General features: G+C 41.9%; 1 protein-coding gene across 2 annotated transcripts in view; it reads right to left on the reverse strand.

Annotated features, from left to right (window-relative positions):
• MICU2 (mitochondrial calcium uptake 2) overlaps positions 1 to 16873 on the reverse strand; it is an 87983-nt gene that overhangs the window by 19343 nt on the left and 51767 nt on the right. For both annotated transcript variants that reach the window (XM_068526747.1, XM_068526746.1), the window contains 2 exons: positions 11636 to 11683; positions 10592 to 10674 (listed from right to left, as the gene is read on the reverse strand). In XM_068526747.1, coding sequence (XP_068382848.1) covers positions 10592 to 10674; positions 11636 to 11683 — 131 coding nt within the window. The remainder of the gene's footprint in view (positions 1 to 10591; positions 10675 to 11635; positions 11684 to 16873) is intronic.

Genomic DNA, 16873 nt, shown 5'->3' on the forward strand with positions numbered 1-16873 from the left:
CTGGATCTCAGTTCCCCAACCAGGGGTCTTAGGCTCCCTGCAGTGGAAGTGCAGAGTCCTAACCACTGGACCGCCAGGCAAGTCCCAGGTCCTCTGCTTTTTTCTTTCGTTTTTTAAAAAATAAATTTATTTATTTATTTATTTTTTGGCTGCGTTGGGTCTTCGTTGCTGCGCACAGGCTTTCTCTAGTTGTGGCGAGCGGCAGCTACTCTTCCTTGCAGCGCGCAGGCTTCTCCTTGCAGAGGCTTCTCTTTGTTGCGGAGCACAGGCTCTAGGCACGTGGGCTGCAGTAGTTGTGGCACGAGGGCTCAGTAGTTGTGGCTCGTGGGCTCTAGCGCGCAGGCTCAGTAGTTGTGGCGCACGGGCTTAGCTGCTCCGCGACATGTGGGATCTTCCCGGACCTGGGCTCGACCCCTTGTCCCCTGCATTGGCAGGTGGATTCTTAACACTGTACCACCAGGCAAGTCCCAGGTCCTCTGCTTTTAAATATACACTTTAGGGGCTTCCCTGGTGGCGCAGTGGTTAAAAATCTCCCTGCCAATGCAGGGGACACGGGTTCGAGCCCTGGTCCAGGAAGATCCCACATGCCGTAGAGCAACTAAGCCCGTGTGCCACAACTACTGAAGCCTGCGCGCCTAGAGCCCGTGGTCCGCAACAAGAGAAGCCACTGCAAGGAGAAGCTCGCGCACTGCAACGAAGAGTAGCCCCCGCTCGCCTCAACTAGAGAAAGCCTGTGCACAGAAACAAAGAGCCAATGCAGCCAAAAATAAATTAACAAACGCTTTAAAATTGGCTTGTCAACTTCTATAAAAAAAGACTGCTGGGATTTTGCTTGGCAAAGTTGAATCTCTAGACCAATTTGGGAAGAACTAAATCTTCTAATGCATTAACATGGTATGTTCCTCCATTTACTGAGGCCTCCTTAAATTTCTACCAGCGATGTCTGAAGTTTTTGGTGTATGTTTTTTGTTAAATTTATTTCTACTTATTTTATACCATCCAAAAAAGAACTGATCTTAATTTCATTTTCCAAATGTTTGCTACTAATTACATGGAAATACAATTGATTTTTCCATACTGATCTTCTATGCTTTGATTTTGTTGTTGGTTCCCTAGTCATATTATCTGTGAATAAAGTCAAATTTACTTCTTCCTTTCTAATATTTTTATCTCTCTATTTTCTTTTCCTGTATTGCTGTTATCTCTAGAATCTCCAGTAAACTGTTAAACAGCAGAGGTAAGAAAAGACATCCTTTGCCTTGTTCCTGATTAAGGGGAAAGCATTCAATATTTTGTGTTGTAGCATGACGATATTTAAAAAAAAATTTTTGTAAATGCCCTTTATCAGTTTGAAGAAGTTCTCTCCTATTCCTACTCTGAGTTTTACCAAAAAAAGCCTTATTTTGTTAGATGCTCTGTCTGCATGTTCTGATATGATCATGTTGGTTTCTCCTTTATTCTGTTAATATGATGGACTGCACTGACTGATTTTCAGCCATGAAATGAATTTTGTATTCCTTGGATAAATCTCACTTGGTTGTGATGTATTATTTTATATGGTGCTTGCTGTGTTTTGTTCTATCTGGTTAAGTATTTTCATACCTCTGTTCATGGGGAAAGTTGGTCTATAATTTACTTCTCCTGTTAGGTTTTTGCCAAGTTTTAGTTATCAGGGATATGCTGGTCTCATAACATGAGGGAAATGTTCCTTTTTCTTGTATTTTCTGAAAGAAACTGTGCAAACTGGGCACAGTTTGACAGATTTCACCAGTGAAATGCTTGACAGATTTCACCAGTGAAACCATCTGAGCCTGGACATTTCTTTGTGGGAAAGTTTTTGATAACAAACCCAATCCTTTGATACAGGACTATTTAGATTTCTATCCCACCTCTTGTTTTGATAAGTTTTGCTTTTTTAAGGCACTTGTCCAGTCATCTGAGTTATCAGGTTAATAGTCACATATGAATCAGTTGTTCACAATATTCCATTTTTATCCTTCTGATACTTCTAGGATCTCTGGTGATTTCTCTCTTTTCATTGTTAATATTGGTAATATAGATCTCCTTTTGTTGTTTGTTTTTGCTAGGTCAAGTACTGAAAATTAGTCAAAATTTATCATATAATTAAAAAAACAACAGATGTTAGTCATAAAATGATAAATTTTTATAGAAAATTCAAAACATCTTTTTTTATTATAAGACACTTAATATTGTTATAATAATCTTCACAGTTATTATAAATAGTTAAAAACAAACAAACAAAACAAAAAAGCAAATAGGATTAGTTCATTGAAATAAGAATTTTTTAGGAGGCTTATTACAGTATTGGCTTATTCCAATTTTGTGTAATTTAGAACAAGGGTCTGTCCTAAAGTCTACCCATGTGGGTTTAGTGCCACATAAAGCTTGTCCTGGCAGAGTCGTATCTAGAACATTTTGGTCTGGACTCAGGGAGAGTGTTACCCAGGTTCTGGTGCATGTTGAAATTACAGTGCTGTATATTTAGTTCTGTATAATAGCCCCATTTGAAACTATTTTGTATCCAAGTACCCTCTTAGACCAAAAGGTCTCTCTGGTCTACCAAGATACTTTCTAAGATGGCTTGTGCATGATGCTGATTCATGATAGCAATGGACTAAGTGCCTCTCCTGTGACCATTCTAAGTGCTGGGATATAGTGGTTACGGAAAGATAACATCCTTGCTGTTGTTAACTTACATTCTAATGGGCCAGAGGTAACAAACGAGTGAACAAATAAATAAGAGAACTTCAGATAGTGTCAAGTGCTATGACTAGAAAAAATAAAGTAGGGTGACAGGATTCAGAGACTGCTGGGGAGGGGTTTCTGTTAGATAGGCTTATTCTGGGTAATTCTCTTTGAGGATGTGACATTTGGGTGGAGATCTGAATAACTAAAAGCTACCAAAGGAAAGGGGAAAGGGCATTCTAGGTGGGGGAAAGGGCATTCTAGGTGGAGGTAAGAGCAAGGTCTGGCAGAAACAGGGGTGCTTTCTTAGAGAAACAAAAAAAGGTAAAGCTTTTATACGTAAGTGGTAAAAGAAGCAGGAAGACACATTCAAATACAAATTCTGAATGTCTAAAAAACTACCAACAAATTGACTAACTTTATATTGATCCATATTTTCAATTTCAGGCTGAAAATGAAAAGTACATAGGGTCAATTTAACTTATTTTTGCTTTCAGGATGGATCATAATAGTTTAAATTCTGGAATAAGAACACTGTTCCAAAATCAAGAAGGATAAATTCTACTGAAGGCCTTTATATTTAATAATAACTCTAGCAGGTATATTTAGCATGATAAAATTATAACCTGACTGCATTAAGAGCAGTCCTTCCTACCAGTAGGGAAACAATGTGAAACCAGAGGACCACCTAAGGAGAAATTTATACTAGTAAACAGACTTGTCAGTCTATCTATTTATTGTTTAAAGAAGTTGCGCTAAAACCCTGGCACTTATCCCAATAAGCAGATGTACTAGCTATCAAGGTAAAAATTAAATGGATTTACTATTACTGGCTTTGATCATTGCTGGTGTTGTTTGTTATTATCTGACAGAGAATGGCTTATACACTTAGGTGCCATTTTACTTGTTCTTGGGATAAAGAAGTAAGCAATACACTTACCAACACAGTTTGTAGATCTGGATATTAATAAGACAGGAATGTACCACAAAACACAAAAGTAATAAACTAAGGCAATTTATATTTTAGGACATTTTTACAAGACTTTATATTAATACATTTCTTCATTACTTTTGCATTTGCTGTTCAAATCACTTTGTTATATCTATGTTTTGGGCATTAAAGTAACTCTCATTACTTTTCTGGCAACAAATAAAATGCACAGGGGAAACATTCAGATAAGCTGAAAAAAAGAACAAAACCCTCAAAACCCTGCCTTTTAAATATGCTTTTCTGATCTGAAAAGAACTGTTTGGTGCTTTCAATAAACTTTCAAATAGAAGATGCTACAAACTTAGATTTCCTAACACAATGACCATAGAAATGAAATAATTATTTAAATAATTAATGTAAGCATAGTTTTTTCTCCTGTATGCTGTTATTTTATTTTATTTAAAAAAATTTTTATTTATTTATTTTTGGCTGCATTGGGTCTTCATTGCTGTGCGCAGGCTTTCTCTAGTTGCGGCGAGCAGGGGCTACTCTTCGTTGCAGTGCTCGGGCCTCTCATTGCGGTGACTTCTGTGTTGTGGAGTACGGGCTCTAGGCGTGTGGGCTCAGTAGTTGTGGCTCGCGGGCTCTAGAGTGCAGGCTCAGTAGTTGTGACACGTGGGTTTAGTTGCTACGCAGCACGTGGGAACTTCCCAGACCAGGGATCGAACCCGTGTCCCCTGCCTTGGCAGGCGGATTCTTAACCACTGCGCCACCAGGGAAGTCCCTATGCTGTTATTTTAAATCGACAAACTGCATCATGCTCATGGGTTATCAAGTTTAGTGTTTTATTCCTAAGATCAGCACAAAGAACCCTTTATAGGCTTAGAAGGTTGAGCTTTATAAACTTAAACTTAAAAAAAAAATCAGTGATGTATCCCAACATTCCTTTTCTTGTTTCCTTAATTCATGGATTGGTCATCTAAGAATTTCCCAAACATTTAAGGAAAAAACTGTAGTATTTAGAAAGTGTTCTGTAAATTCAGAGTGTTCAACTATTACGTTAAAACAAGTACTTGAAAAGCTTTTGAGGCAGGTTTGCTCAACAGTTTCAGGAGCAGAGGCTGCCCACACAGAAAGCAGACTGCTGGGCGGCCCTGAGTCTCCCCGAGAAGAGGCCTGAAGAAGGAAAGGGGACGAGGACGTTCAGTGTCGGTCGGGGCCACCACGTGACTGCGCTGCAGAGCACCTGAGCCTTGGCGCTGCATGTGTGACAGCGAGGTCACCAGGGGCCCCACTGTGTCCACTTCATGATGCCACCTCAGCTTTCCCACTCTGGGGGGGCGGACAGTGGGGACAGCGCTTCTAAGACCTGGCCCCCTCTTGTGACTCCCAGGAAGGAACAGAGCAGAAAGTTCCCCCAGGGCTGAGGGGCTACGGTCTGCGTGAACTCACACCCTGACCTAGCCCAGCCTTTCATGGTTATTAACCTCTACTTGAATAATAACGACCATCTCAAACACATCCTTCTCCCGGACCTGAGGCAGACTGAGGTGCTGGAATGTGAGGGGCTCCGTGACTTCCGACACTGGTACTTCAGGTCCTGCTTGTGCAGACAGACACATTTTCACCCTGAAGCTAACCCCAAACCAATTTCCTTCCTTAATCATCAGACATCCCCGAAGAGCAATTTTCCTCTGCTGCCACCAACTCTGCCTTTCCCATTCACGCCTTCTGTTCCGCGGCCTCGGTCCCCAGTGACCTGCAAGTTTAAGGGGCTCCGCGCGGCCTCTGTGCCACCTGAAGACGCCTCAAAGAGCTGGATGTTGAGGGAGGGCTCCGCCCTGAGCCCAGCGCCCGCACTCTGCCGCGCTTCTCCTTCTTTCAGTCCCTGGCTTCTCACCCTCAGCTTCGTCCCTTACGTGAACCTGTTCGCTAGACTCTGGCTTACCCACCTCACTCTACATTCTCCCCCCTGAGGTCACATGCGCTCAGGACTTAACGGTCCCCTCTTCCAGGACGCTTCCTAATCCCAGCCCCGCTCCTGGTCTGCAGACAGCTGCCAGCAGGGATGTCCTACCAGTTTATCAGGCTCACATTTCCAAGCTCAGAGTTAAGCCCTTTCTCAGCCCAGTCCTCTCTGAGTTGTCCCTCACATGAGGCAGGGTAACCTGAAGAAAGAGCAAGCTCCAGAGCTGGACAGACTTAGAATCACATCATGTGCTGCACATCAATTTCCTCATCTTTAAGATGGGGATACTACTACTGACTTTGTAGGCTGCTGTGAAGATCTAATAATATAGCACAGATGCCATAACCAATCCGCAAGAGAATGAGTCCTCTGTGCCCTTTGGTCAGCTAGCACTGTCATGACTCCTGGTCAGGCTGGCCGGAAAAAGCAGTGACCACCGTTGATTCTTCCTCGCGCTGGAAGCCGGGCCCCACAGAGCCTGCGCGCAGCGCCTCTTGGGGGACTTCCCACTTCTCACTCCCAGCTGAAAACTGGACGATGACAACAGCCTAAGGGCCTCCCGGCCTCCAGTCGCTCCACTTCTGGTTTGCCTTTCACACTGCGGCCAGAGATGAATCTGGAACACTGACGAGCCGGCTGGTCTCCCCGACAGAGTGTGCAATTCACATCCTATGTGTCTGTGCACATTTCAGCTGCACAGCTTCAACCACGGTTTCAGACAGCGGCCTATAGGTATCATTTCCCCAAGGGAACACTAATGACAGTCACTTAATCACTGTTTGTGCCAAACAGAGCAATGTTGTTTCTGCTTTCCTTCACCTGAATGGAACTGATTTCAAAGATAAATTTATGATGACTATCTAGTATTTCCCTTCTTTCGTGCTTTTCGAGTATTTTTAACCCAAGGTCCTGTCTGAGTAAGAGCTATGTATGATACCTGGAAATTCTTGGTTCTTTCCATTTTGTCTGTTTACAAGTACCTTCAATTTCTTAGTGGAATTCCAGGTTGCTTTCATAAACCAGTTGGTAACTGGTTAACAGTGATAAACTTTACCCACACTGCTTCTTTGGAAACAAACAGATTTGGTAACGTTTGCTCACAATGACCTAATGAAACACATTTTTTTTTCAAATCCATATCTCTTACATATAACATATTTTGAATACATGAAACATTCCAAAGATTCTTTAAGCAGTTAAATGGTATGGTTTTCTCTATAGCTTTTTTGTTACATTTAAAAAAAAATTTTATTATTATTTATTTTATTTATTTATTTTTGGCTGCATTGGGTCTTCGTTGCTGTGCGCAGGCTTTCTCTAGTTGTGGCGAGCGGGGGCTACTCTTTGTTGCGGTGCGCGGGCTTCTCATTGCGGCGGCTTCTCTTGTTGCAGAGCACGGGCTCTAGGTGCCGGGCTTCAGGAGTTGTGGCTCGCGGGCTCTAGAGCGCCAGCTTAGTAGTTGTGGCACACGGGCTTAGTTGCTCCGCGACATGTGGGATCTTCCAGAACCAGGGCTCGAACCTGTGTCCCCTGCATTGGCAGGCGGATTCTTAAACCACTGCGCCACCAGGGAAGCCCCTCTATTACTTTTAACTTCTCCCACTTTGAGAAAATGAATTCCACAAGATCACGACCTGTTTCTCTGAACAGTACAGTGAAACCTCACGTATCTAGAGGAACACTTCAGGCAACTCCAATCCTTGGGAATCCTCCAGTTTTCTTACTTAAGCTGAAAACCCAGAAGTAAGAAAAACCTTTTCAGCATTTGAGACAACTGTCATAAAGAGCATGTAATAAAATATACTAAAAAGTTTCTCAAAATCTATAGCCTTGTATGTTCTAAAGCGGTGCTGACTGACCAACAGTAATACAATGGAGCCACACAGTGATTTAAAATTTTTTAGTAGGGCATTAAAAAAAGTAAAAAGACAAATCTATGTCATGGTGCTTAGCACATACTAACTACTTAGACAAATCACTGATGAATTAATGAGTACTCACATAAATGACTAATTTATGACTTTTGAAAAAAGCCTTTGAGATATGAAACAAATGGAACTCTCTTACATTGCTGGTGGGGATGTAAAATGGAACACAGATTTCGGAAAACAAAATTGGCAGCTTCTTACTTTATACTTAGCATATGACCCAGAAACTCCACTCCCACATATTTAGTCAAAGAAAACATATGTTCACCCAAGACCTATGTATGAATATTCACAGCAGCTTTATTTATAACAGCCCCAACATGAAAACAACCAAAATGTTCATCAAGTGACTAGATAAACAGATCACATCCACACAATAAAATACTACTCAGCAATAAAAAGGAGCAAACTACTGACAAATGCAACACACAGATGAATCTGAGTGGAAACAAAGAGCACATATCAATACTTTCTGATTCCATTTATACGAAACTCCAGGAAAGGAACATATCTATGCTGGAAGAAAGCAGACCACTGGCTGGTCTCCTGGGGCCAGGAGAGGGGAGGACCTGAATGTAAGGATACAGGAGCACTTTGTGGAGTGTGGAAATGTTTTAGATCTTGACTGGGATGGTGGTGACATGAGCAATGGACTCTTTAAACAGGTACATCTGATTGTATATAAAGGATCCCTCAGATCCCTTTGATAAGGATCCATCCACAGGCTTTGCAAATTTAATTACTAAAATATTTGGTTTTATATGTAGGAAACTATCTCAAAGATTAGAAACAAACAATATAGCAAAAAAGGTCTTAAGTAGGGAATACATTTATAAATCAGTGGGATCCTACAAAAATTAGGTTTATAAACATTTAACATCTTTAGAAATTATCTGGAAGAGGGTGTATAGTGTATAAATCTAAGCATAAAGTAAATGACAAGAACACATATGTGAGTGGGCAGTAAAGCAGCGGGTGAAATTCTCAGTGTTTCAGCTTGAAGTGTAGCAGAAACCATTTACTGCAGAAACCATTTACTGCAGCAGTGTCGGTAGTTGTTCAATTATTTTAAAAAGTTTGTTAGGGACTTCCCTGGTGGTGCAGTGGTTAAGAATCCGCCAGCCAATGCAGGGGACACGGGTTCGAGTCCTGGTACGGGAAGATCCCACATGCCGTGGAGCAACTAAGCCCGTGCGCCACAACTACTGAGCCTGCACTCTAGAGCCCGCGAGCCACAACTACTGAGCCCACGTGCCACAACTACTGAAGCCCGTGCGCCTAGAGCCCGTGCTCTGGAACAAGAGAAGCCACTGCAATGACAAGTCCACGTGCCGCAATGAAGAGTAGCCCCTGCTCGCCACAACTAGAGAAAGCCTGCGTGCAACAAGGAAGACCCAACGCAGCCAAAAAAAAAAAAAAAAAAAAGTCTGTTAATCCGGGGAGTCATTTGAAAAAATAAAGATACCTACATAACAAACATTTAAATTAACTTAAAGAAGTAACATCCATTTTAGAACCAAAGCCTTTTTTCTTTGGAGTGAAGCCACTGATTGAAATTACTGGTTATTTTTCTTGCCTAAGTATATAAAAGATAATTTATCATCTGTAGTTTCCAGTTTCATTTTTGTTAAAGTGCAGCAAAAAATATAAAGAAACAGGTGAAACTAATATCTCAAAATTATGACTTTATCACGTACTCAATACAAAAATCAAGATATTTTACATTCCTTTCTTTTTTCTTCAAAATCCAGTGCGTATTTTACATTACAAGACATTCAGATAATGTATTTCATTGGAAATACAGGCGCACATCGTTTTATTGTGCTCTGCAGATTTTGTGTTTTCTACAAACTGAAGGTTTGTGGCAACCCTGCATTGTCAGATGGTGGTTGGCATTTGTTAGCAATAAAATATTTTTAAATTAAGGCATAGACATTGTTTTTTAAAGATATAAATGCTATTCCCACACTTAATAGACTACAGGATAGTAAAAACATAACTTTTATCTGCCCTGAGAAAGTAAAACATTTGTGTGACTTGCTTTATTGCAGTGGTCTGGAACCAAACCCACAACTTCTCCAAGGTGTACCTGTACTTGATCCATATTTAAATTTCGTAAAATTTACAAAAGTAAATAAAAGTGAAAATTAAAAAGTAGATTCACATACTCAAGTTGTTTCAAATATACTTGAAAATCTGCCAATACCTGAAGTGAATGTCAGTTTTTAAATTTAAATTTAAAATTAATTAAAATTTGGAAACTCAAGCTTCTTAGTCACAAGTTATATTTAACAGACACATGTGGCTACTGGTTACTTGACCGAACAGTCCAAGTACTCGTTTTAAATATAATTTCAACAAGCCTTGTGGCCTGTATCCCCAGTACACTGGGGACTGGGAGAAAGACACAGAGGACAGAACGGACTTATCTTCTCCGTACAGCGCTCCTCGAGATCAGGAACAGTGAGCTCTGCCTGGCACACTCCCCGCTGTTTACATGCACTGACGTACTTTTAACAGTACCGTCGACTTCCTTGGAACGGAGTGAAATGTACTGCTGGCGTGTTACAGAGTTATGTCTTGGGAAATTATCATTTAAACATATTTCACCTTTTCAATTATGAGCCTTCACAAATTCCTAGAGAACTTGAACCAATTGATACCTTTTGTGGCTTTTTCATTTTCCCTCCCTATTCTTCCTGAAGGCTTAAGGTTTTATTTTCCTTATTCTTTTTTTGGTGGGGGTGTATCAATAATTTTTAACCCACCTATAAATCGCTTTCTGTTGTATTATCATTTGCTGAAATCATAAAAATAAAACTCTAAAACATGCAGATGCTTAAGCTCATTTCTCCTTTTGGAATCTCATGCTCTGTTCTGTAACTGTTTCCTCAAGGCTGTATTATAGAAAATTTAATATTTTTGAATGTATAAATGATTTCTTGACATTTCATATGTAAGCAGTAGATATAATTTTCATTTTAATGGAAATGTAAAATTATCACACAAACATCCAGGTGTTTTATAATAAACCAAAAATAACTAGAATCTACTTACCTTAAAAAATTCCTTTTTCTCAACCATCTCATCACCATCTGCATCCAACATTTTAAATGCAACATGAAACCCAGTATGGGGTTCTGCAAGTGAAAAATGAATAATTATGTAAATGTTGGTGGAATGCAAGTTACCTGAAGATCTATAGATCCTCAAACTTGAAATAAGCCACCAGAAACAACATGAGTAAGTGCCTAAAGTAGAGGAAAAACAATCTCTTCTCAGGATAACAATGTTCAAAGGCTGATATGTTTCCATGGTGTGCTGTTCTGTTATTAAGTGTTCTGCCCTTCAAAGCAAAATTCATGTGAGAACTTAACGTATTTCTTCCACTCTACTAGGGGCTTTCCTATATTCTTACAGTACGTTCTCTATTTTCACATTGATTACTACTCTTTATTTCCCTTTCCCAAGAGTAGGGTTTTGTAAAAATTATTTTGAAATAATTTTAGGCTTACAGAAATACTGCAAAGCTGGTACGGTGAGTTCCCACAGGCCCTTCACACAGCCTTCTCTCATGGCAGCATCTTATGTAACCACAGTACCTTTACAAAAACTAAGAAATTAGCACCTTTAACTAAACTACAGACTTTATTTGGATTCCATGGTTTTTCTATTCTAGGGTCAAACACAAGGAAGCCTGTTGCGTTTAATTGCTATGTCTCCTTATCTCCTCAGAGCTGTGAAAGTTTCTCAGTCTTTCCTTGATTCTCATGACCCGGACAGTTTGCAGAGAGTTACTGGTCAGGAATTTTGCAGAACGTCATGTGAGGGATTTTTAATATTCCTAAGTGAAGGCTGCGTCTGACTCCTCAGTTCAATAAGCCTTCAATTAAGGAGACAAAGTTGTGGGGAGCCCGAGTGCAGGGGAGGTGGTGAGACTTCAAGGATAATCTCACCCAAGAGAATCATTCTGTAGGTACAGAAAGCAAGGCACCAATAACATTCTTCATGATAAAGATATAAATACCAAACTTCCAACACCCTGTCTAGTAAAACGAGAGAATTCCACATGATCGATGAGAAAAACTGTGGAATACTTACTAGTGAGGATTGTAAGCAAGAAAAGATACTCGGTATATGAAACCAGCCCTGAAAGAGATAAAGACATCAGAAAGTAAGTTTTAGATGGTTTAGAAGTAATCATATACATACTATATGGAACCTTCACCTAATTAAAAACACACACATTTTTACTTTAAATTACCTCTCTGGTATAGCGGAAAATTTTCATAAGAGAGTTAAGTACAGTACTAATACTTCAAAAAAAAGGAGACTTTTATTAGGTCACTATTACTAGGAAGGAAGGGGAATGGTCATTGGTCAGCAAGTACAAGTGTCCACTAGAGGTTTTATCTGCATGGCATTTTGTGTAATTTCACCTCAAATTTTACTATTCATAAGATCTCAAGTGAAGCAAACTTATATATTCAGTAGAGTGACAGAGATTTGGATATACCAAAGGTCAAACCATGTTATTTAAAATGAAGTAATTAAATTTCTGTAGCAGTTACTTGATTTTAATCTATAGGTTCTCCCTGGTCTTTCTTCCCCTCAGTTTCAACTTAATTGTTGAAGAAGCCTGGTCATTTGTCCGGTAAAGTTTAAGAGTGTAGAAGACTTTGCTAACTGCATCTTTTTGGTGTCATTTCACATGTTCCTGTAACGTCTGTATTTTCTACAAACTGGTACTTACTTAGATCCAGAGCTGTGCTCAGATTCAAGTTTAGTTTTTGGCAAGAATTCTTTTTTTTTTTGGCCGTGCCGTGCGGCATGCGGGATCTTAGTTCTCCAACCAGGGATCAAACCTGTGCCCCCTGCATTGAGAGCGCAGAGTCTTAACCACTGGACCACCAGGGAAGTCCCAAGAATTCTTAATAGATGGTGCTGCATACTTTCACCAGGAGGTCAAAATGTAAATGTTTACAGAAAATGCTAAATACCACTGAGAGATACTGATAGTAAGAGTTCCAGGACTTAAAAAAAGGGGAAGTCTTCCAGAGTTTAGATGACCGAAGATGTCTCAGAGGAACTAGTTCTAAAAATGGTCTTTGTTCCTTTTTATGGTTGAGTAGCTATGCTCCAATAAAAATTAATTAAAAAATGGTCTTTGAATGATGGGTGAAAACCGCAATGAAGCAGGGGTGGTATAAGCGGGAAAGCCGTATGTATAGGAGAGACGAAGCTGCGTATGAACACTGAAAAGCGAGTGTTCGTCTGCACGGATGTTCCTGTGGAAGAGTCAGTGGGAAGCACAGCTACGTGGTGGCTCAGAGATGAGGAAGGAAGCCTGGCAGAGTGACGGCAGCGGACCTGCACCATCCTGCTGTGAAGGAGGACCTGTCCCTATGGGCCCCCGGTCAGATACAGCAGCGACGCACGGCCGAAAGCAGTGCAGAGCAAACAAGGCAGGGAAGGGTTTGACACCCAGGTAGTTCAGTGCTTCAGCTAACAGGCAACTTCAAGTATGTATTTAAATGCTCTTAATGACTTACAGTGTTTTACATCAGCAATTTTTCTGTCATTTTTATTTTGGAGCAGCTGTGCTTCCCTTTAATAAAAAGCCTAGAGTAAGTCTTCAGGTATTTTTTCCAAGAAATATTCAGTGTTTATATGAAGGGAGAATAAATTAAATGTGTTTTGTCATATCTCATACCTGAGAGAAACGCTCTAACGTTAGTTGAAGGATCAAAGTATTTCATATCTTGGCAGCCTCAAAAAAGTGAACAGTTTTTTTCTAATTTTCAAAGGAATACAGCAATGTGAAAAAATGGCCAAACTGCTGGACTGAACTGGGCTTGGTGCCAAAAGGAGACCTCACTTTTCTTTTCTCGAGACATAGGTACATGTCCTGTGCACAGGGGAACTTTCTGAAAAAGAAAATTCTTTGAAATACTGACTTAAATAAAATGCTTGAATAAACACAGTTGAGACAGTGTAAGGACAGCACCCTACACTCTCAAGATAGTTTATAGACAATACAGCTCTCCAACAGCATTCTAGGCACCTGTCTCTGAAAATGCTTTTTTTTTTTTTTAAATTAATAGCTACTCTATTTATTTATTTATTTATTTATTTTTAGCTGTGTTGGGTCTTTGTTTCATGCGCGGGCTTTCTCCAGTTGCGGCAAGCGGGGGCCACTCTTCATCGTGGTGCGGGGGCCACTCCTCATCGCGGTGCGCGGGCCTCTCACTATCGCGGCCCCTCCCGTTGCGGGGCACAGGCTCCAGACGCGCAGGCTCAGCAGTTGTGGCTCACGGGCCCAGGTGCTCCACGGCATGTGGGATCCTCCCATACCAGGGCTCGAACCCGTGTCCCCTGCATTAGCAGGCAGATTCTCAACCACTGCGCCACCAGGGAAGCCCTGAAAATGCTTTTAAAGGAAACTGACACTTCCGAATATTTATAGGAGAAACAGTTTAATACATATTTGTTGCACTGAATTGTAAAATAAATGCTGTTAAATGTCAGTGTTTCAAAACTGCATGTCAAATAGGAAAGTATTTTAAATAATTTATATTTAAAAAAAAAATTTTTTTTTTGGCTGCACCGCACGGCATGCAGAACTTCCCCGACCAGTGACTGAACCCCCTGCAGTGGAAGCGTGGAATCTTAACTACTGGACCACCAGAAAAGTCCCTATATTTAAAAATTTATTAAAGAATCCTTAAGGGCCGCTAGAAGAGATGATTAAATTCTGTTAGTTACTATGCTTCTCTAGAAATATTTTAAATTTGGAACTGTTGAAAAATATGACTTGCTACTAAATGCAGTTTTGAGGATTCCGTTCTCCAGAGAGAAATTACTACATGTGTCGTAAGAGCACATTCATACCTTACAGTATATGTCATGATTCATATCTTACAGTATATGTCATGATTTATATTCAGTGTATCCTTGAGGGTGGCATTATGTTGAGAACTCTGCTCAGTTTCAAAAAATACATAATAATTATGACTTATAATTTACTTCTCTTTATAATAATGCATGGAGGTGGATTATTTCCTTATTTCAAGAGTATACTACCCTTTTGTTAGTTATAATATACATTTTGATAGTTCTTTTAGGTGGTAAAGTAGAATATTTTAAATTGTTCCAAATGTAGCTAAATTTTACATTCTTTTTTTTCAAATGACTTCATTAATATCAACAAAGGAGTGTATCTGGAAAAAAGTCTATCTTCAATCTTCCCTATAAAATATTCAGTGTTTTTTCTTTAAGCTGGAATGTAGATTTCAACTCACGTATTTCAGAGAAAAACTAAAAAAATAAGTCTTGTTAAGTCCTTCCTCAAGATTTTTTCTTGTCCTGTAAGTTCTCTAGAGGTGGGAGAAGAGAGGATGAATTCAATAAATATTTAGGAGGCAAAATTAGAAAGATCTGTGTTTGGCTGCATATGAAGGATGGAGGGGCAAAGAGAAAGGGTTCAAAGCTCTTTCTGGGTTTCAGTGAGCCGGGTGAAAAGTACCACCACCCAGAAAGACACAAACAAAGCCTGGGTTAAGGGCAGGGGCGTCTGGGGAAGCGGCAGCACCTGGGGAGGCCGCAGTAGCTCTTCCTTGGCCTTTTCACTCTCTCCTTCTGATCCCCGCACCACCACGTGGCTCTGCTGTTCTCCTGCAGTTCCCTGTCAGTGGCTTAATTTCCTTGTCACCAGTAAGTTCTACCGTTAAGTCCCGAGTTCCTTACCAGTGCTAATTAGTGACGGCTGTTTTTAATACACCCCCGTGTGAATGGCAGGAAGTTAGGCTGAATTCTCCTCCTGCCGCTGCCCAGCGCACATTTTTATTCGTCCTCTCTGACTCTGAAGTGAATGCTATCATGGTCTCTCTCCCTGCAGTCACTTCTTCCTTCTAGTTCCCCTTAAAGCCTCTCTTTCCTCTATTTCTCCTACTAATATCCTTATAGATTTGCCTAAAGGGGGAAAAAAATCAACTTTCTGCTGTGGACTTCCATCTTCTGTTTATTTTTCAAACAGTCCGTCACTAAGGGCCTTCTCCCCCATCATCCAGAAATACTGACCTTTTATTCTTTAAGAAATCTGTGTGATGCCCCTGTTCATTTTGAGAATGTAAGTAGTCCTCCAGTTACATAAAGAACCGGGAACGAGAACTATCGAGTGAGAGAAGTGTGTGAGTAGGCTGATGGATTTGTCTCCTTATGGTTCGACAGTGGTACGTACAGATGGAGAGACAGAGCTAGATACAGAGACATATATGTGTCTGTTACTGAAAGTTAAAGACAGTGAATAGAAAAGAAGTTACTAACCATCTTTCGCAGTATCCTCTGTATCTCCTATGGTATGGAAGCAGCACAGCTGGTAACGACACAGATTCACAACCCTCCTTCCCGAGACCAGACCGTGACTGCGGACATGGCCCCGGCCCAGCAGAACCTCTAACTGAGCAGCTCCCGGGACAACCCCGCCCCCGCCCCCCCAGCCCCGTCTGAAGCGCTACGACTGTAACTGACACAGCTCTGGAAGCTGCACTAACTGTCTACTTCCCCTCAGGTCGAAGTGCTGCATTCAGGGCTCCACGAACCCGGAGCCCGGAAGCCTGGCCACTCCACGCTGTCAGCTCCGTGCCGAGGACACGACGGTCCGCTCGCTGCTCTGAAACCTCCACTCCCACGTCGTACAGGAGGCCTCAAAAACACTGCCCTGCACTTGCCAGGGAGCCTCCCACCTCCGTCAGAGTTCGTAAAATCTTGCTGTTAAACCTCGGTGTCTCCTGTGAGACCAGAGTGTCCCCCGGCTTTTCCGGGCTGACGAGTGGCGTGCGCTCTGCCTCTGTCCACCGCGCCGCCCAGTGCGCGGCCCCTGTAGTCCCTGCGGAACCGCCCGCCGTCTCCTCTTCTGCGCCCTCCTCGGGCGCCTCAGCCCCCTCTGCCCGGGGGGGAGGGGTTTCTCTCATCCGACCTGTCGCCTTCTCACAACCCTCCCACGGCAACCCGCCGCTCTCAGGACGCGGCCCGCGCTCCTGCACACGCCCTCCGCGCTGCGTGCGTACGGCTGAGGTTCTGCTCACCTCTCTGGCTTCCGTCCGGCCGCCCTCAGCGGCCACAGCCCGCTTTCCCAACGGCCTCTGTCCTCTCTGTTGACACGCCCGCAGCTGGTCTGCACTTCATCCTTCCGGAGCCAACCAACCTCCATGCCTCTGCTTCTCCCCACGCTCTGCGACGCTCTCCGGAATCCCCTTCCTCACTGGTCGCCGTGGGCCGAGCCCTGCCGCACCTGATGGCGGCTTCTCCGCTCGGGACGCCGGGACCCTTGCAGACGGC

Source organism: Eschrichtius robustus, chromosome 18 (assembly GCF_028021215.1).
Source record: "Eschrichtius robustus isolate mEscRob2 chromosome 18, mEscRob2.pri, whole genome shotgun sequence".
NCBI lineage: Eukaryota > Metazoa > Chordata > Mammalia > Artiodactyla > Eschrichtiidae > Eschrichtius > Eschrichtius robustus.